The following is a 20,308-nucleotide window of genomic DNA, read 5'->3' as shown; positions in this document are numbered from 1 at the left end:
TTGCGACTTTAGATAATCTTAACAATTTCGTATTGAACCCAAGGGTAAACGGTTATGCCTTTATGAATTGCATATACTCACTTGACTGTATCGTAAAGGGTAGTATTAGACAAATAATAAAATTGGTTGAATCTTTCCAGCGAAGCGCGTATCCAGGCCAGCTTCTATCCTCTTCAGTTGGCTTTAGAAGCAGCGTATAGGTGTACACTGTCCGTCTGTCATGTACCCAGGAAAAGTTAACTTAAACTATTCTGCTGTCAAGTGGAAGCTTACACAATGCCAAAGAGCAACCCCAATAATTTTATTTCGAGGTTTCCTTTACATCCTGATAGCGCTTTTCCTCTACACGATGTACCACGTTTACCAGTTTATCAATTATCAGGACTTACTCAAGCGCAATAGTACAGTATAAACATGTGTACCTACTTCCTATTCAAACCTCTGCTTTTCAGCGCCTCTTTCGGACTGGACGATTGGCACGTCCCTCAACCTGAGTGACTACATCAGCCCATTGGACGATACTGCTCTAATTGTGCCTCGTGGCTTTTGTAAGAGCAAAACTCTTCTACTAATTGTCGTGGCGTCGAGCGTAAACGGCTATGACCAACGCCAGGACATTCGGGAGACCTGGGGTAACACCACACACTTTAACTATCCAGTCTTTGCCAAGCTGCATAGCCACCTCAAGGGATCTTACCGTCCGCCCATGGAGAGCCGATTGCGCCTCTACTCGGACTTCCTCAGTGGTGAGGGCGAGACTCTGACGGCCTCTGTGCAAGTCGTGTTTCTCCTTGGCCGTAGCAAGTATAGCTCCCCTCGCGACAACGAATCTCTAGTTCAGGTCTGGGAGGAGGCATACCGATACAACGACATTCTCCAGGAGGACTTTATAGACACCTACAACAATCTGACGCTGAAGTCCGTGCTGGCTCTAAAGCAACGTCAACAACAGTTGCTCCAAGAGCACAGCTTATTTCTTTAAGTGCGACGACGACACATTTGTTAATGTTCCCAATTTGCTGCAATTTATCCTAGGTGGCACTGTACCGCTATATAACGATAGCATATTGTATACGTCAAGGTGGCAGTCCAGCCTGAGAGCCACCAATGGAGTGATGCTAGGGAATAAGTTCACTAATTCACAACCCCTTATCAATGTGAACAGCAAGTGGTACATGCCCTACTACATGTATCCACACAGCACATATCTAGAGTATCTTTCAGGGGGCGGCTACCTTCTCTCCATAGATGCGGTGCAGCGCCTGTACGAAGCTGCCTGGTCTACCAGGTGTTACTTAGAGGACATTTATGTCACTGGACTCTATGCCCAGCAGGCTCACCTGAAGCCCAGGCATAGTTCGCTATTCACCATTCTACGCACAACTAGGTTCTGCTCGTTCAAGGCAATGATCATTCAGCATCAGGTGAAGGGACGCCAATTAAGGGATGCGTGGAAGTTCTTTTCTGACTATATTGAAAAGTGCGCGCCGCCAGATCCCATCGTTGATTAGAAACGTTCGAAAACGAACCTTTACAGGTACTCAACATGTATTGAGTTAAAAATGTAAAATGATTTTATTTCTTAAAACCTGAGTGAATTGGGTATTTTATTATTATCCCACGGAAGTGATAAATATATAGTTACTACGGGTGGTTTCTTGGGACTACTTATGGATAATTATGTGTATTTGCTATCGTACTCGTTGACTGCTTACAGATCTTACTATAACAGAGATAACTTATTTTCCTTTATATAACCGATACTCAAAATGAGTATTGGGGTATATTAGATTTTCGGTGAAAATGGATTTGTGTAACGTCAAAAAGGAGGCGTTTCCGACCCCATAAAGTATATATATTCTTGATCAGCATCAATAGCCGAATCGGTTGATATCTGTCTGTCCGTTCCTCAAAGACTATAAGAGCTAGAGCAACGACATTTTATATCCGAACTTCTATGATATGTCACTGTTACAAGTATATTTCAAAACTTCGCCCCGCCCACATCCGCCCCCACAAAGGGAGAAAATCTGTGGCATTCACAATATCAAATATTCGAGAAAACAGAAAACGCGAAATTGTCGAAGATTACTATATCTTCTAGAGTGCCAAATCTGAACCAGATCGTATAGTTATTATAGCCAGGATCAAGAAAACAATTTCAGTCTCTCTCGCTCTGTCTCTCTCTAACACACAGGTTTCATGGTCGGCTTTGCCTATCCACACTCCTGTGATATCGGACCTTGACAAGTTAGTTTCAAAATTTCGCTACACCCCCTTCCGCCCCCGCAAAAGACGAAAATCTGGGGCATTCACAAATCTCAGAGAAAAATCAAGAATAATAATTATGATAATAATTATACAATAAATATCAAGAATAATAATTATGATAATAATTATTCAATAAATTCAATCAGACACGCTCAGACTGATTTTCTGTCTCTCTCGCACGCACTCCTTATCGTGCTTACTCTCCTTACATAGGAGAGCATTGTTCATGTATTCAGAGAGTCAGAGATTAGACTTGACGGAATGCTCGCCATGAGATGCAGTCACAAAAGCCGTTCGGAGGAATGTCAGGTTGATTAGGACCCATGCATGTGGAGCACATCCTCAGTTTGTGGTCTTATTGGAAGACAATTTTCGGGTGCATCCCCGCTGCAGTTGCTGTCTGAAGACGGTCTCTCCTCTGACTGAGTCTCCTCGCCGTCTTCGTCCTGAGAAGGTTTGGTTGGTTTCCCAGCCGTTTTTGTACATGAATGGTGTTATCCCTCCGGTACTTTAAGAGCAGTACCAAGCTCCTTTGCATGTTGTTGTTTGTATTTGTTTGGACAAGCCCTAGCCCGGGGCACCTGTACCCCAGGCCGAGATCACAGCTATGACGAGCCAACCCGTCATCCATTGATGCCCCGTAAAACACTCGATGGCTGACGGCCTAGTGTAAATAACTACTCGTAATATAAAATGAATGGCCATAATGATAATTATGATCTCCCACGCGGACCACACAATAAATATTTAGCTGCTTAGGCAAGTTGCACCTAAGCAAACATTTGCGCACTGCCCAACGACTTATGATTCCGGCTTTACGTAACATTGGCCAGCGCTACAGAACTGTCTGGGAGCTCGTATAAATAGGAGCCCCTTCGTATCGAGTATTAGTTCAGTAATTAGTTCAAGCAACAATACATCATGCAGTCTTCAACTTTCCTGATGGCCATCTTGGTGGTGGCTTTGCTCATGCTAATGAGTGCCCCTGCTACTGAGGCCACCTTTTTGATCATGGCTTGCTTGTTGCGGTCTCCATTGTGCCCATGGATCACAACAGCCAAATCCGCGTCAAGCTGAGAATAGGACCATTGACAACCCATTTGGAAGCTCGATAGCAAACACTCGAACCCAATCTTGGAACTCATAATAAAAAAAAAATGATTTTTTTGTTGCATTAAATTGATTTATGTTTTATTTTTATTTTTCATAACACACACCTGACTATAATCCGATATTATCCAATCCATAAAAATCTCGTGTCATAGTGTTGTAGTTTAAGGTAGCCAATTTTTGGCGGTGGAAAGAATAAAGCAAGAAAGATGCGAAATAGACGAGCAGGAAGCACAGACGAACGCATCCAACAAGATAATGAATATGTGCATATGAGCATCTCAATTGAAAGAGGCACGAGATGAACAAAATCAACTAAGACAATTGACACAGAGAAAATGACAGACACCCTGCAAATCGAGCATTTAAACTCGCTTCGTTTCTTGATCCCCATTCGATTACGAACTAAATATTAAACATTTCGCTCATCCGAAAGTGCTGATTGATGAAATTGTACGCTAAAATTAAAACGTTAATCAGCTGATATGTGTTGCACATGTGGAAAAGTCGAACTATCTGAAATTGAGATTACACCGGAACCATTGAATGACTTGCTCATCGGGACGGATTTAGGCTCAAACATGTTCCTGATGTCCATTCTCCCACTCAATAGAAATAGTTCACACTGCTGCGGAAAATGGTTTGCCATTCTAAAGCGGTATTTTTATATATTTTCCCCTATCTCATTTGTTGGGTTATAAAGTTAGAAGGGCAACCTAACCAAGCGAAGTGTGTAGCGTGGAGTAAAAAAACCCTTTTCAAAACTTTGGCTAAAATGTAACTATTTTACAATATACTTGAAAAAGGGGATTTCCGGTTCTCCCCATATTTTTAGCAAAGTTCGAGCTCAGCTTTGAAGCTCTATTAACTCTTTGGCACAAAACCAATTGAAAAAAATAAAGAAACTATTATTTCAAACTAGATTTTTGATCAGATCAAGGTCATAAATTCAACGTCAGCACGCTTCGAGAAAAGTTTTATAAGCAACTTCACGTGTTTCATCCTGAAAAAAGTCCCAAGTCACACTAAATAGTTTCTTTTGTTGGATAGCAGAGTAATCAAATCGGACGGCTGTGGGACCACCCTTCAAAAGGAAGTTATCCGAACTTCGAACTGCCAGTTGGCAGAACACCAGGACAATCATAAATGTCTTCTTACACAGATGCAAAATGTAAGGGTAAGTGGACATTGAAGATAATTAAATCATTGTTTTGTTGTATAAGAAAAATAAATTTAAATTAAATTGAATTTATTTGAGAATACGATGATTATCTTATGTATCTTATGTATATGGCCTGGTGATTTTTTGTTTCGAAGACAGCCACATTATGATGGAATGTTGCGAATAAAACCCAAGAATCAATTGCGCTTGTAATGTAATCAATTTACAAATATACATTTTGATTGAATTGGTTAATCTCGTCTTAGGGCTCGCGCACACTATAGCTGAAAGCGGAGCTGAAATCGGAGCTGATAGCTGATTTATAAGCTCTGAAAAAACAAACACACTGCACCGGTGCAAGTGCGCACATTGCAGACTGAGCTGAGCTGAAAGCTGAAAAAGCTCGCTGAAATCAGCTCAGCTTAGTTTGATCGATCAAGCATGTTTGTTTTTTCAGCAAGCTGATTGCTGATTTTGTTCAAGTGTATTGGTTCATAAGTGATCGTAAATGGGCTGCGAAACATTGTTAAGCGAAATTATGGTTAACCCAGCGCTGGGGAATAAGCGGGATTATTAAAAATATTTGAATAATAGTTTTATTTCTATAATTTCTGGAAGGCGATAAATTGGGCAAAAAGTTTTATTATTACCATTTTCATATGTCAATAATAAATATAATATACTATGTCCCCAAGTACAGTAAACGCTCGAAAGACATCACAATGTTTATTATTATACAAAATAAATAATAATTGAAAAATGTAATATTAATTCGCAGTGGCTTTTAGCTTTCAGCAATCAGATCAGCCGACAATGTACGCACCTGCAAGCTGATTCTGCCTGAAAAAAGCTCTCAGATCAGCTGAGCTTTCAGCTCCGATTTCAGCGCCGATTTCAGCTCCGCTTTCAGCTATAGTGTGCGCGAGCCCTTATATTGATTAGTTCCGCATGGATCTACTCCTATACCCTCCCATGGATTAATGTGCGACCTTGAACACCAACTTTGTCCTTTTGTATAGATTTTGTATTATTACAACCAGAGAAAGTATTATATCCAACACGAGGAAACCATTTCGTTTCATACTCCCGAGCTGAGATTCCAATGAAATTGCGGAAACGGAAACAACTAAGAACACACCAGTGTTCGCTTAATTCCCTTGCTGTGGGCTTTTATGGGCACTTTTATGCCCGATTTTATATGGCCCAAAGTGTTTATGCTTTGTGGGCTGCAGAAGGACATCAGAACAGTTGCGGACAGTTCCCTACGAGACCATACCGACCAGCTTTGGGCATAAGCAATGACGTAAACAGGATATTGTCAGAAATTGTTTACGGCTGGAATTGATAACATTGGGCACAGATCAGACGGCGGCTCTCTTCGGGGGAGGGGAAGGGGGAGGAACAGGGACGGCGCTCGAAAGTCAATCAGAATCACTCAAATGGCGCGTATCCAATAGGCAAAAATGATGACGACATCCCAGCGGAGCGCATAAATTCCGATTTGGCCTCGCTGAGTTATCGCCAGCATTTGCACTGCAAATTACAGATTTTTTGTAGCAGCCAAGCGCCATGGCGGGTGCTCCAATAATCTAAAGCTGCCATGACGACGATTTATCTTTATGTTCGAGTATTTCGATTTGGTTTCGATTTGATTTGGCTCGTCTATTTCTGGATGGTTCAGGAGGCCTGCACAACTACAATTTAAAGTAGCCTGCTAGTCTGGTAAACTCTTTAAGAGACTGGGCACAGGCTCAGTCATAGGCCAAGGTCAGCGAAATGACTAGTCTGGCGGGACAGCTCCCACTATTAGTGGAATTGAGACAAGATAATGAACATCAGGCCGAATCAGGCAGACGACCAACTTCTAGAGCTGTAACAGCTGCAGGCGTTTGAATTGGCATCCAGGCGGGGCCACACCAGAGATGGGAGTCGGAGTCGGAGCTGGCTTCCAGTGCACGCCATCTAATTCGAGTCTTTGTCTATGCCCCTGTGTGCCATAAAGTTTCCCACTCTGCCCCACTCATCCACAGATACGAGAACTCCGAGCATCCGTACGATTAGTTGGCCCTGGGCAAGGCAGACATATTTAGCCTTGTCTACCAAACGAGCACAATCGAGTCATTTGTAATCAAAATAAAAGCAACTTTAAGCTAAACTCTTCCCAATTTATAATTCGAAATATTTATGCTCGCCATTTCACTTGAAAAGAAAGCCGGAGGGGCTTAATTAAATTTAAAACTAGTTTAAATATTTACACACGTTTTTTTTTTTCGAAATTTTCAGTAACATTTTCAATTTGTATAGCATCCGAATTTATGGTCCACAGACTGTCAATGAAAATCGGCTATGCTGCCGAAATGTACGAGTATTTCTGTTTCTTATTGCCATTCATATGCACCCAGCACTCAATGGCTGTTCGGTCAATAAAAAATAATTGCGATGCTCCCGAAACGTCATAAAATCGTAGTGTCATGAGCCTCCCGCAAATCTCAGACCGAAAGAATATTGTTCATTGGCCTTGCTCCCTGCTGCGTTCAAGTGTTGACGTCTGCTCTCGCCCATCTGTAATGGCAGTCAGAGTCACATGGAATGCTGCGTGGGAATTTGTATCGCCTTGGCTCCCATTTGCTGCAGTGACATTTTTATGACCACAAACCTGTTGAGGCGCCGTGTAATGGCTTAAGAATAAAATAAATTAATTGGCGACCTGATGAAATTACTTCATTAGCTGCTAATTGAATTGACTGTCCTGTGGACTGTGCTGGGGGAAATCAGCCGGAATCGTGCCGGGTAGGTGGGCCCTCGACATGATTAATATTGCATTTTGGCAACGACTAAGCAACAAAACAGCGCCGTTAGAGGGGCGGACAGGCAGATCTCGAGCAGAACAAGAGACAAAACAAGGTTGGCGGACCGGAAACGGGGGTGTGTACATCTTTCCGACCCGAGCTTCCATCGTTCATGTTATGGGAATGGAAGCTTCTTTTCCGGTCCGGCTACTCCCTCCCACTAGCAGCCATTAATCTCAATTTGAAGGGCAAACATTCAATCAATCCAGAGGCGCCTGCCGAGCGGCCTTACTAATTAAAGACACATTAAGGGCTCGTTAAAATTAAAGTGCCATTTAAAGGGCTCAATGGGCCCTGATGCCATGGTTGCTAATTCGAAGAGGATATGCCGACATGCAATTCGAAAACTATTCACAATACGTTAAGGAGTGTGCAATGAAGCACAAAAAAGAAGTAAATGATGCATGCATAAAGCTGAGAGTAAAATGCAGACTCCTAATCGGCCCAGTCGACAGCGGTGAGCACATGACTAAAGCCAATTAAGCCATTCAAAGAATGTTCATTCGAATCTTGGCAACAAAGCAAACCAGCTCCAAAAATAGAAAACAAAATCGTATATGAAGAGATTGTGGATTTTGCTCAATAAACTTTGTTTATCCATAAACATTTTCCTCATTTTAGATGAAATTCTGTATCTGATTTATTTATATTGTTGAGGAATTTGCCGCTGAGTCTCTTTGTGAATGCCAGGTGCAGAAGCAAAGCAAAAACAAAATACATATCTCAATTGAAAAACAATAAAGGCATAGAGTGGCGTTTGGGCATTACTAAATAGACCCAAAATGTACACAAAAACGAGAAAACTCAATCAAAAATCCGAAATTTTAGTTTTTTAAGTAGCAATTTGCGATATCACTTGGCCATCGTCTACTCTGGTCACATGCAGATTAATTCAACGGGTGCGGTACCGATTCTATCTGTCTGATCCTTGTTGGTGCTGCTCGCACTGCTGTGAAGTGAAAGTGCATGAGATTCCTCTGGCAGTAAAATTGTTCGCAAAGAAGTGCCATTAAAAGCGTTTAATGGCGCGACGGTCTGTAATTAAAATCTTACACGCGCTGTCGCTCCCGTTCGCTCTCTGGCTCGGGTCTGTCTCTGCAAATGTGCATGTGGATACATGTCGTATACGTGATGTGAGTGAACTCCAATGCCAAATGCCCAATGATGCGACTTTTAAATGCATTTCGAGGCTTTTAATTAAATAGATACAATTTGCATTGCCTTTATTGTATTTAAGAGTGGTCGCTTCCTCTCACTAACCGTTTGCCGTTTTTTGTGGTATTTTTGTTAGCTTGTCTGCCGCTTACATGGTGAAACATTGTCTGTGGCCGGAATATGACACTTGATTTATGGCCATTTGTTTTTCGCTTTCCAAAAAGGCTCATAAATACAGCAGAAATGGCATAACAAATGGCAAATAGTGAGTAACAAATGGCAAATGGCAAGTGGCCCAAAATGTGTAAAAAGTCCGCTTTAGTTGCATATAAAGGAGTCGCTCTTATGCAACGCTCAGTGCAGCGATTGCCCACAAGATAGAAGGATGGCTAATTTAACTGCGCTGCAATCATTGCGTGCACTGCGTATACTTAATATTTCCTGAGGTAAATAATGGCATAGAGATTTGGGCCGCATTCGGAGAAAACGGAGCGTAAGCAATATCCGCTACCGCTTTTTACATTCTCTCCACTCGAGCACAGTACACAATTGTTTCTTTTCTGTGCGTGCCCGGTACCACCGATAAGTCCCCTTTATTGGAAAAGTTTCGAGCAAGGCACCCAGCTTTCGACACTTATTTAAATTTATATCCCCGCAAATTGTGCTGCGGCTATGGCTGCGGCTCTGGCTGCGCTTGTTGCATTTTAATTAGAAGCGTCGATGCAATATACACAGCCACGCAGACACGGCAATCGTTATTCAAAGGCATAGAGCAGGCGTATAAATAACGCTCATAAATCCCAGATCAGGAGCTACGCGGCCACAATTTGACGTCTTGTGGACACGCCTGTCCGGGCTCTGACAACTGCGGGTGGTATTTCATTCACAGAAAATTCATTAACATTTACAAACGTTTCATTTTTAATGAACTGACAAATCGGGCGGCTGCCCTGACCTCTCGCCAGCCCATACTCGTAAATAAATCTTCACTCTGGCCCAACTCGGCGCGGTCGCATAAATCTTGTTTAAAAAATTACACAGAAATTTCTCATGCGTATTTATATGCAAATTAAGATGTTTACAATACTCCCGATTTCTACACTTTGATCCGGGCCAAAAAATGCGACGGCACTCGCTGAGTGGCGCCCGGGAGGTGGGTTGTGGGAGGTGTGAGGGGCCGGGATACAATGAATCATAATTTTATTGACGGATGAGGTATTTGACTCTAGCGTCGGAGGCGGAGACTGTGGCGGTGCCGGCGACGGCGACGGCGTCGGCGTCGGAAAAGTCCCCTCTTCCACGGAAAATGTCGGAAAACATGCGTATACATATAGAACTGCATGTGAATTTAACAACACAATTATGTTTGTATGTATTTTGGAATGGGGCCAGCGAGTCATACGAAATTCGGGATGCTCTTTAATGGGTGATGAGACGACAAAAGAGGATCTATCTTTGCAGTTAAATTTAGGAGCTTACTATAAACATACATTTAATTAGGCAACTTTTATATTTCCACTTAACAGAACATCAATCTAAATTTCCAATGCCCATCATTTCAGAATGTCTATCAGCATTTCGCCCTTCTAAAGTCCTTCTTCTTTGAGTATGTTTTTAAAATTGTATCTCAACCCACAAACGGCATGCCACAATAATCATTCCCAGTATTAGTCGTTCGACTAAATGTTTCTGGAACCGTCTTGACTTAACAGCTTGTTTTCCGTGTCGGCGTAAATCAAATGCCACTTTGTTGAACTGCCACGACTCTCCGAACTCTCAGCCACGTCTCCCCTTTCGTCTGGCCCTGATGCGGGAAAATTCAATCAAAATATTATTGCTCGTGGTACAAATGGGAAGCGTCGACGAAGTCGTCACGTCACTCTTGGCTCCCTCGCACGCATACCTCCGCTCCGGGGCTACGCCTTCGATACCCCTGCCACAGAGCCACATGTCCTGTCCGACGCCCCCTAGATGGGTTGTTCTGCGTCGGGTTTTCATGGCTTGTTTACAATTAATTAGGATTGTTATGTCGCCGTTCGATTCAACAATTTCTTTTGTGCTTTGCGTTACTTTTTAACAGCCCGTCATAAATTTGCGGTCTGTTTTGGTAGCAAAAATTACGGGAAGACGCATCCGCCCTGCATTTATAGCTCACGTCACGCCCACGCCAAGCCGATGGATCAGCATTCGCATCGGTTTCCCATTGGATACACAGTCTCAAGTTGAATGCTCCAAAGTTTCTATTAATTAGCAATTTTGATTTCAAAAGAATCTTTTGCACTCAGAGACTCGGAATCTTTTTCTCCGCCTTCTTCAGAAATCCGATTTCTCTTTCCGAAACTGATTCAAAAGGTAGTTTCACAGCCAACGGTTAATATGCATGAATGGTCGATGTTGGGTTATTGCCATTTCCAATTGCTGTCTTTGCCAATTGGAGCCAATTGCCAATTGCCAAACTAAACTAAAACAAAGCCTTCCGTATTCCACATTTAGTGCAGTGAGTGACAGTTTAATGCTTTGTGCTTCTTGTATACGAGTGTGTTCAATGAATCATAACATCGCCGCCTGTCATATGATATTACCTGAATATCATTTTAAGCTCTTCGTCGGAGTCACTGTTGCCACAAGTCGAACGTATGTGTCTGAACAACTTGATTGAATATTTTAAAATCGCATAAAACACAAATACATTTATACATTTGTGTGCGAATAATCAATGACACGTGCCATTTGATGAGCTGACTTGTTTTTTCTTTGGTTTTTTGCTTAAATCAATTTGCCCCACCCTCGATTCGTTTGTATATACTTTTTTTCAATACTAATTATTAATAAAAAAGTATTCGCACGATTTGTATTAGAGAACTAGTTTTTATAGCCTTCTAAAGCAGTTATTTATTGTGTATCTCTTTTTGAAATTTGTGGATCTCAATTTGCAAGGAAAGAAAAATAATAAATAATAAAATAAATTCAGAAGAAATAAATTTTATATTTCTATAGAGTGCACAATGGCTAATCCATATAAATTCCACACTTTCTGTTGAGGATGATATATAAATATATATGTACCATATACATATGAAAACTTAAATCAGGCGGTGCTTGGGAATGCTGGCCATTGCGATTTGTGTGCAAATCCCATGCAAATCTCTATTAGTAAAAATACATTTCAGAAATTCCGCATGCTCCTAGAATCTTTTGTGGCTCTTTTAAAATAAAAATGGAAAACTTTATACGCTGCAAGAACATGCCAAATTCAAAGCTGACTTAACATCTATGCACATACAGGACATACATATACGTACAGGTATTTTCGTGGGCCAGTTACGAGCAAATATATGCCCAGTGGGCCGTTACAAATTTGACCAAATTGCATACTAAATTCAGAATATTTTTCAGAATATTCTTGGATACGTACGTGAGGAGAGGGACTGTTGGCTTGTCGTTGTCTTGGTTGCGTTGGTTCCAAAACCATTGCGGTCTAGGTCTTGAGGCAATGGATCGAAAAGTCAGTCAAAATATTCTATTGAATGTGTCCGAATTTCGAACAGACGACATGCAAAAAGCCCCAATAAATATGTACACAGTTCTAATGAATTGGTTTGTAAGCTACGCCTAATCCCTCGTCAGTTTCACCGGAAGGAGCACATACACACACAGACTAATGTATATCCTGCTACACTGTGCAAAAAATCTTCGTAGAGAAAATTCAATCAATCAATCGTACAAGAGTAGGATTAGCCACTAAGAAAATTGTCATAAATGTTATGGTTTATACTTGAATGGTAAATAAATTAATATTTTTTTCTGTGCATCCATTGCCTAGGATAGCACGAGTCGGCAATTGAATTTCGTTTAGTTGGTTCTTTGGCAATCTAACCGCATTGTACTCGATTTTCCCTGTCAAACCCGATCAAATTCCTCTTTTATGAGCACACACCCACGAGCAGTAACTACGTGCGAAATGCTGCCAACAATGCCACTTCCCATTGCCAGGACACCGCCCACGAGTGTAGCAAGTAAAGAGAGGGGGCCAGGCACTGTATCGAGTAAATATCAAGTAGATGCACAGACCCAAGCCGAGCCAAAAAGTCAAGCATATCAAATCGTAGCCGCATGCCTCGCCTTAGCATAAATCCCGAATGGCAGTATCCACCCGTACGTGCCAGGCGGAGCTGGAGCAGCCCAGACATCAAGCTACGGGATGGACCATCACATAAAGTGGCATGCCAAACGCACTGCCCGACATGTTCGGCATCCCGAAAAATCGTACGTGTGACGGCATGTGTTCTTTTAGGTATTGCCACAAGCTGTGACTTGTTTAAGAGATATCGGAGCAAATTCCCAAGGACACTCTAATTGCAGCTTGTCCGCCAGGCAAACGGGGTCTTAATTGGTAGAGGGTTATGCAAAGCAATCACTGCCCATTAAGTGGCTCGGTTATTTTTTTCAGCTACTATACTCGTAAATTCTGTTTAATTTTCCCATCGATTGCGACCAAGGCCCGGGGCCACATGGATCGCTGGCCGCGAAAAGTAGGCAACGATATTTTACGGCTTAATTGCCGCGGCCTCACGATGCACCACGCCCACCTCATAACGGCCATATGTGTATGGGTGTTTGGGTGTATATTCTGAATATAGTGAATATCGCCGCACATCGTCCATTTGAATTGCAAACATGGCTCATACATATAAATGAAATTGAGAGTTTATGGCATAGTCACGGGCTTATTCGGCTGCCATCGTCCTGCCATCGTCCTGGAGAGAATTGCTTATTTATTTCATATTTATGCGTTATGACGGTCTCTGGGGCTGTGTGGGAGTTCGTGATATGAACAAAGACGTATTAGTGGGTTTAAAATAAGAGGGAACGGCTTTTGGGCCGGCGCGTAAATTGAATGCCTCAATTGCTTTCAGTCTGCCTGCCAGTCGTGGTGCTGTGGGGCCATCGAGACAAGTGATAGTAAATTTGCACAAATGAAACGCACTCAAATTTATTGTGTGGTTGCCAAGAATCGGGTATCTATCTGTATCTTTTTCTCTGTCTGCGTGTTGGTATATGGTTGTTTTTGGCAAGGCCATAAAAATGATGAAGTTCATCGAAACTATTTGACAGCCTTTGACTTTTATGTCGCACAAATGATGCCCATCCACCAATTGGTGGGAAAAGGTCTAGCCCGAGGCCCCGACCCAGACCCAGACTCAGACCCGTTATTGTTGACGGCTATAAAAAGTAGAACGTATGGGCGTGCGTTGCCGATTACCATCTTGTACGAGTATATGGCATTCAGAACTTAACAATATTGTCTAAACAGAAACATAAGCACACAGCCTTAACTAGCATTAAATACTCTTGCTGAAGTTTCTGCGTTGTTAAGTCACCTGAATTGTTTTCATAAACTAAGACTAATTTGCTATAAAAACACTTGGCTCCGGGAAGGGTAAAAGTTTGAGTATGACATAACAGTACCACAAACTAATCTGTTGTCTGTGAGAAAGGAAAACCTCGCTTCAAAGTTGCTACCAAATGTTGAGGAATAACTTTCAAAGTGTGCTTTACCACTACATGCCATTCAGAGGGGAGAAGTTAGAAAACAAAATCATAAACAATAGAGTTTTCCAACACACTTTAGGACAAATTATAACTTCCCAGGGGAGGAAAAAACCTCAACAAAAAATCCATATCTCGTCGAATAGTGATGGAAAATCATCTGTTTAATACCTAAATATATTATTATAGCTGGCTTGCAGAACTAAAATTCTTAGTTTAGTACTTGTTCAAATCCAAATCATAGCAGATTCAGATGGTAGTTTATGGAGACCAAAAATAAACTTTTTTCTGTGCGAATACCTGAGAAGCTCTACATATTTCTAGTGGCTGTTTTGCATGTCTACTGTTCGGACACATTCAACAGAATATTTTTCCAATCCATTTGTTTTTTATTTTGTTTACTTTTCACCCTATATTACTTTTTTTCATCATGTCGTTACTCCAGACGAAGTGTACCAATTCTCATTGGACTTATTTTGCATAATGGACACCCGGAACTGTATAAAACGATTGCGCGATTCTGTTTATTCCGTTTAAAAATATTCCTTTTAGATCCATCTTTCCTGTTTACTTAGCAGAAACAATCATTGCGAAATCTTTCACCAGTTCAGCGTAGTTTTGTTTAGTTTCACAACTTTCATGTGTATTTAAATACACATTTGCCTTTAATGGGTTGAGAGTATTTAAATTATTCACTTAAATCTGAAGACAACAAGTTATTTTGCGAGTACATTTCTGTGGGGCAAATGCGACTTTAATGCACTTTAAGTTAAGTTCATGACATGGTCGAGGTTTTGGGGAATGCTTCTGTTAAAGTTTCGTAAGATCTGAGGCAGGAATAAAAGCACAGTTTGCATGACTTGGGAAATATGCTGCAAAATATTGTGGTGACCAGTTGTAGACCACAGAGTGCAGCTGGAAAGTGCACATTAATTGCCAGAAATTAGTTTGAATTACGTTAACTTTCTGTGGTAACAGTTATTCATGCTTGTCACATCTGGCCCGCATATGCTGCAGTTTATGAATTAAGAGCCATTTATTTCTGGGGCACCCACAACATTTAGTTGCCTGGGGCTAATTAATTGCATTTTGTGGAATTAAAACTAGATGCGACGCTATGCTAATTAGTCAGCCACTCAACTCACTCACCCATTCAACCACATACTCCTACCCGTACTCACCCCGTGCGTGGACATGCACTCGGCAGCTTCGAACGAATGCTGTCCGCCGTTCGCTGGTCTCATTTTGGGTGTCTAGACTCCAGAATCCGGAGCGAGGAGCTTATTTGTGCGCTTGATAGACATCTTAATTGCTCGGGATTATGATGCGGAGGGAGATGCTCTCTGTTTTAAGTGCAGCACGCGCCCGGCTCTGAGTAGCATTCATTAGTCAGACGTGCGTTGAACCCGTTTTTTTATAATATCCCAATCATATCCCACATCCCAGTGACACAGCCAAAGACAGTTGAAGAAATAGAACAGACTAGTTTATTGGGACTGGGAAAGGTCTGACCATGCATTGATCTATCTACAGCTATGTTCGTAAATTATGACTATGGACAACTAATTGACCGAACTTGGAATATTTTGTCTAGAAACAAAAGCAAGCTGGAGAGGACTTGCTGCTCATATCACAGTAGTGTGTCTGCCGCCCGGACCGAGCCCGATAAGCGGCTCCTCAGTAGCCGGCTCGCTCACTCGAGACCTCGCCTGAGCTCGTCCTGGTCTGTGGCTTGTGGCTGCCTTTGCGTCTGGCACGCCAATTCAATTTGGCCCTGAGACTCTTGAGGGCACTGGAGCTCTTGAGCGCTTTCGCTTTTGGCTTGCGCACTTTGCCATTTGCCTCGTTTGCCACACCGCCAATATCTACGCCCCCTGGCTGCGAGAGCTGATGGCCTCCCCGCGTTATACGCGTCAGTTTCAGGCGGGAGCGAGAGACTCCCACATCGTCTGCCCCCGACTGACAGCTGAGCTCATCAATGGAGCACATGGGTGGTTGCAGCTGCAATTGCATTTGTGTCGCTGGTGCCTGCTCCTCCGGCCACTGTATGTCCGCCTCCAGCAGCGAGTGGGCATCGCCCACCGATGACAACTGCGATATTTGCGATTGCAGAGTGCGACGTGGGTGCGAGTGCGGATGCGGATGCGGATGGGACTGCTGTTCAAACAGATCCTGCCTGCTGCGATTCTGTGCCTGGCTCTGAATCTGACTCTGACTCTGACTCGGAATCTGACTCTGCGAGCTGTCCAAGGAGACTCGATTCAGGCGTTGAGAGGAGCGCCCCAGATTTCCCGCTGCCCCATTGCTGCTGCCATTTAGCACGGTTGTCGTAGTTGTCGTCGTAGATGTCATCGTTGTGCGAACGCTATCCTGCAGGGGGAGGGGGAGATGGATAGCAGGACACTGCAACAGAAATTCCAATGGCAGCTGCATTAATATTCACCGTTGTGTGCAGCCGTAGAGATCCCGTCTGATTGCGCCTCAGCGCGCTGTAGGTGTGGGGCAGTCCCCGGCTGGGGTTCTTGCCCGAGAGTCCAAAGTGGCGCGCCAAGGTTACCTGCGGGGGAATTGGCTTCAGTCACTCAGGGGAAGCAATTAAGTGGCCCCAGCAGAATCTAACCTTGAAGGCCTCGCGGAACTTGTGGCTCATGATGTTGTACAGTAGCGGGTTGATGCAGGTGGAGAGGAAGTAGAGCACGCCGGAGGTGTAGTCGAGAACGCTGAACACATCGTTGAACCACTGGGACTCTATGCCCGAGGAGGAGCCATAAACCGCCATCAATCTCTGTGCATGAAAGGGAGCCCAGCAGATGAAGAAGGCCACCGCTACAGCCACTGTCGAAGCGAAGAGAAGAGAAGAACGGAAGTAGAAAACCATACATTATCCCGGTCCCACAAAGATACCATCGGCAGATCTCCCCAGCTTACCCAGCATCCGGATGACGCGCGTCTGGGCGCTTATGCCACGGTTAACGTCGAAGCACCGTCGTGGCAGCGCCTGCAGCAGACGGCTCCTCTTCAGCTTCACCCCGATGAGGACGTACAGCACACAGATGGCTGTCATGGGACCGCCAAAGAAGAGGAAGCCCGACACAGCAAACACATGGGCAAAGAAGTCGTTTTTCATCTGTCGCAGGAGTGTAAAAAAATATAAAATATATACATATATCATGCAAAACGATATGGAAATATAATGTTACAGCCAGAGCCGGAGGGCTCTTGGCATTCGGAAGCGTAGACTATCAATTTTATTGCTGCTAATTGACTCAACCCACATATACGTATATGGGAGCTATTTCTTTAAAACGGTTTAAAATATAGGGAAAAAAAAACGATATAAATCATACCCATATTTTACAAAGTTTGCATAACTAATTTTAATTTTTTACCTTTGTCTTTTGTTCTTTGCACTTTTTTATTCAGGCTATCTAACTTTTTCTAGCTTAGTTTCAGGATTTAGAATACAGCTTATAGTCATATTTTAATATTTATTATTAGTCTGTCTTATTTATTTATATTTAGAGAACTTTATGCCTCTCTATGAATAGTCTGTGGTATTTTTAATCTAATAAGCTTGGAACAGTTCCAGTTACAAATTTAATTGCTTCACCAATGGTTCCATCTTTAATCGGACAAGTCTATTCTCTTAGGCTACGACGCCTCATCAGCCCTTTGCTACTACGGGTCTAAAATATATTTTCAAATTGCTTGCGTAATACTTTCCGACCCTTCATTGAGCCACCGAATGGCACAAATATTTTCCTGAAATCCTGACGTATAATCGGTACTACCGACAACGATTAAAGAGTTTCCACAGATATGTTTGGGCGTATAAAGCGCCATCAATCATACCGTGCACGACGATCCCACGCCCTGCACCACCACCGAGAACTGGATGGCCTGTGGGAGGGCCAGCAAGAGGGCGGCAATCCAGATGGCAAAAATGAACTTAACGGCGCGCGACAGCTTGGACATTGTGTGTTGCCTGCGTGGGCGAATTGAGAAGCAATTAAGCGGGGGAGGATAGTGGGACGGGACGGAGTGGGTTAATAAAGCTCACCTGAACGGATGACAAATGGCAATGTAGCGCTCCACGGTGAAGGCGGTTATGGTAAGGACCGTGGCATTAGCCGCCGTTTCCGAGAAAACGCTCTCTAGGATGCAGATAGTATCGCTGAATGGATAGCTGTCAGGGTGCCAGAGATTGTACAGATCCTGGGGCATGCCTGTGAGACAAACAAACGCAATCAGTTGCAGCCAGCTATGTGGTACGTGACTGTGTGGACGCAGACCCACCTGAGCACAGAAGGATCATGTCGGATACCGCCAGGTTGAACAGGTAAAAGTTCGTGGCCGTGTGCATGAAGTTGTTGCGAGAGATCACTATGCAGGTTATGAGATTGCCCAGCACCCCGGCGACGAAGATGAGGCCATAGCCCACACTCAGAGCGGCCAGGAGGGACATTGGAGGTAGCGCCTCCTGTGTTCCCAGGCCCTGCAGTAGGCTTGTCAGGTTATCCGCCGAAATGTTCAGCTCTTGAGTCAGATTAAAGAGGAACTTCTCGTTTTGAAACATCTGAAAGTCGGCTGCCAGGGGGCTAAAGCTGGATGTGTTTACGGGCAGCATCTTGACTGCCATGGACCTGGACGAGTGTTTGTTTTTCCTTTTGTATCGTTTTAAATTCGAATTGATGGAAGTTTGCGCTTTATCGTTTTTTCCGACGGTTTTTCTGCTTATGTCTTTTCGATTGAAGGTTTCTCGCAAACAATGTTTTCATAATGCCCCGAACTGGGGCTCATCAAATTCGTCTTAGGCCAGAGCCAGTGACAACCTGTTGTCATGGGTGCGGGATTAGCTTGAGAGGGCGTGTGAGTGTCTGTGTGTGTCCTTGTTTACCTGGCATCCTGTGGCATGGGCAGATGGGCAGTCAGGTGACTCCTAGGAAAAGACGCAGCCCAGGCCAGGTGGTGGCTGAAAATTAATTTGAATTGCTAAGTGGCATTTAGTCAAAATATTTGTACACAATTTAGGTGTACTCAAGATGAATTTGAGGATATTTCTCCAGGGATCCCAAGACCTTACGGAGCAAACAAATTAAACTGCTCTGCTCTCAAGGTCATCCCAGTGGGGAGCGACTGTGAGCTGGGTGGAGCTGCTGGAGCACTCCTAATGGGCGACTAAAACATTCACATAGTTGTACTCCATTCATGATGAGTATCTCGGGCCGTTGATGGTGACCGCTGTTGACCGTTTTTGGCAGGGTTTATTATCATTATCATACGAGTATAGAGCTTGGGTTGCTACAAAATATGCACGGTTCAAGAATGCTGTCGAATTTGGTTTTATTATTTTGTATATTCAATCAAACTGGTTTTCGTTTTCGGTTTCTGTTTTTTGTTTTTTGTTTTTGCTGCGGTTTCCAACGCCCGTCCGTCGACTGTGTAGCATCTCACCAAAATTATGCACTGCCCCTACCCATTAAGTGTTTGTATGTTCGCATAGATTTGCATATTCCATGTCACTCGTCTGATTAAGACTCACAGAGAGACTGAGAGACTGAGACACACACACTACCATTACGCCATTGCAACATACGGATCATTACGGGGCGCGGGTCAACGAATCTCCGAATCTGCAGAGATGATCTTGGCAATTAACAGATTCCTCGAATTCGATATTGCAACTCTGACACACTGCGTTTTGCACTCCGCCTAATGACAATTAATTATACATTTTTTTCGCTCTGCTGGGCTGGCTATCGTTTGTGCATTTAAAACACGTTTAATTTAAATTTATCAAACGATGCCTGCCACATTTTTGCGAATGCATTTATTTTTTATTATTTTGAACTTTTTGATTTTTGTCATTTTTTGTTCATATTTTTGCTGTCTTTCTCGTCCATTGCACTCAACCTGCTGTCTCTCTCTCCGCCTCCTTTTGTCTCTTTTTATTCTAATGCATTATTGCTAATACGGTTTTACCATGTGCTAAGTGTTGATTAATGACCGTGCGCTGTGGGGGCTGGTTAGCACACACTCGCAATTATATTGGCCGACTACAAGATCATATGAACGTACAACGATTCTTGGAGGCACAATTAATGACGGAAAACACGCGCGTACCAGTACGCCGCAATTCGTCCGGTTCTTTCCCCTGAGCTTCGTTCCGCAATCGTGACAGCGACAGAAACTGGCCGCAGCATCCGAGAGA

General features: G+C 43.2%; 3 protein-coding genes across 4 annotated transcripts; 2 read left to right on the top strand and 1 right to left on the bottom strand.

The window, feature by feature from the left end:
- Window positions 1-349: 349 nt before the first annotated feature.
- Window positions 350-1,511, top strand: LOC108153970 (beta-1,3-galactosyltransferase 1-like). The gene is made up of 3 exons (XM_017284066.1): window positions 350-401; window positions 453-941; window positions 1,036-1,511. Exons 1-3 carry the CDS (start codon window positions 350-352, stop codon window positions 1,509-1,511), a joined length of 1,017 nt encoding a protein of 338 aa, XP_017139555.1.
- A 1,639-nt stretch (window positions 1,512-3,150) lies between these two features.
- LOC108154474 lies at window positions 3,151-3,450 on the top strand. The gene has a single exon (XM_017284748.2). The coding sequence runs from the start codon at window positions 3,193-3,195 to the stop codon at window positions 3,346-3,348; it is 156 nt and encodes a 51-aa protein (XP_017140237.1). The 5' UTR covers window positions 3,151-3,192; the 3' UTR covers window positions 3,349-3,450.
- Window positions 3,451-15,561: 12,111 nt separating this feature from the next.
- On the bottom strand, window positions 15,562-20,308 carry LOC108157633 (pyrokinin-1 receptor). 2 transcript variants are annotated; one of them, XM_017289774.2, is made up of 9 exons: window positions 20,080-20,308; window positions 18,995-19,069; window positions 18,394-18,929; window positions 18,158-18,323; window positions 17,950-18,082; window positions 17,026-17,224; window positions 16,718-16,932; window positions 16,541-16,654; window positions 15,562-16,467 (listed from the first exon to the last, which is right to left on the bottom strand). In XM_017289774.2, the coding sequence occupies exons 3-9, from the start codon at window positions 18,734-18,736 to the stop codon at window positions 15,775-15,777; spliced, it is 1,863 nt and encodes a 620-aa protein (XP_017145263.1). In that variant the 5' UTR covers window positions 18,737-18,929; window positions 18,995-19,069; window positions 20,080-20,308; the 3' UTR covers window positions 15,562-15,774. The 2 variants fall into 2 exon arrangements, with proteins under 2 accessions (XP_017145263.1, XP_017145262.1); XM_017289773.2 differs by having other exon boundaries at window positions 18,394-19,069.

The sequence above is a fragment of the Drosophila miranda genome, chromosome 2 (assembly GCF_003369915.1).
Source record: "Drosophila miranda strain MSH22 chromosome 2, D.miranda_PacBio2.1, whole genome shotgun sequence".
Lineage (NCBI taxonomy): Eukaryota > Metazoa > Arthropoda > Insecta > Diptera > Drosophilidae > Drosophila > Drosophila miranda.
This window is presented reverse-complemented; position numbering and strand designations above follow the sequence as displayed.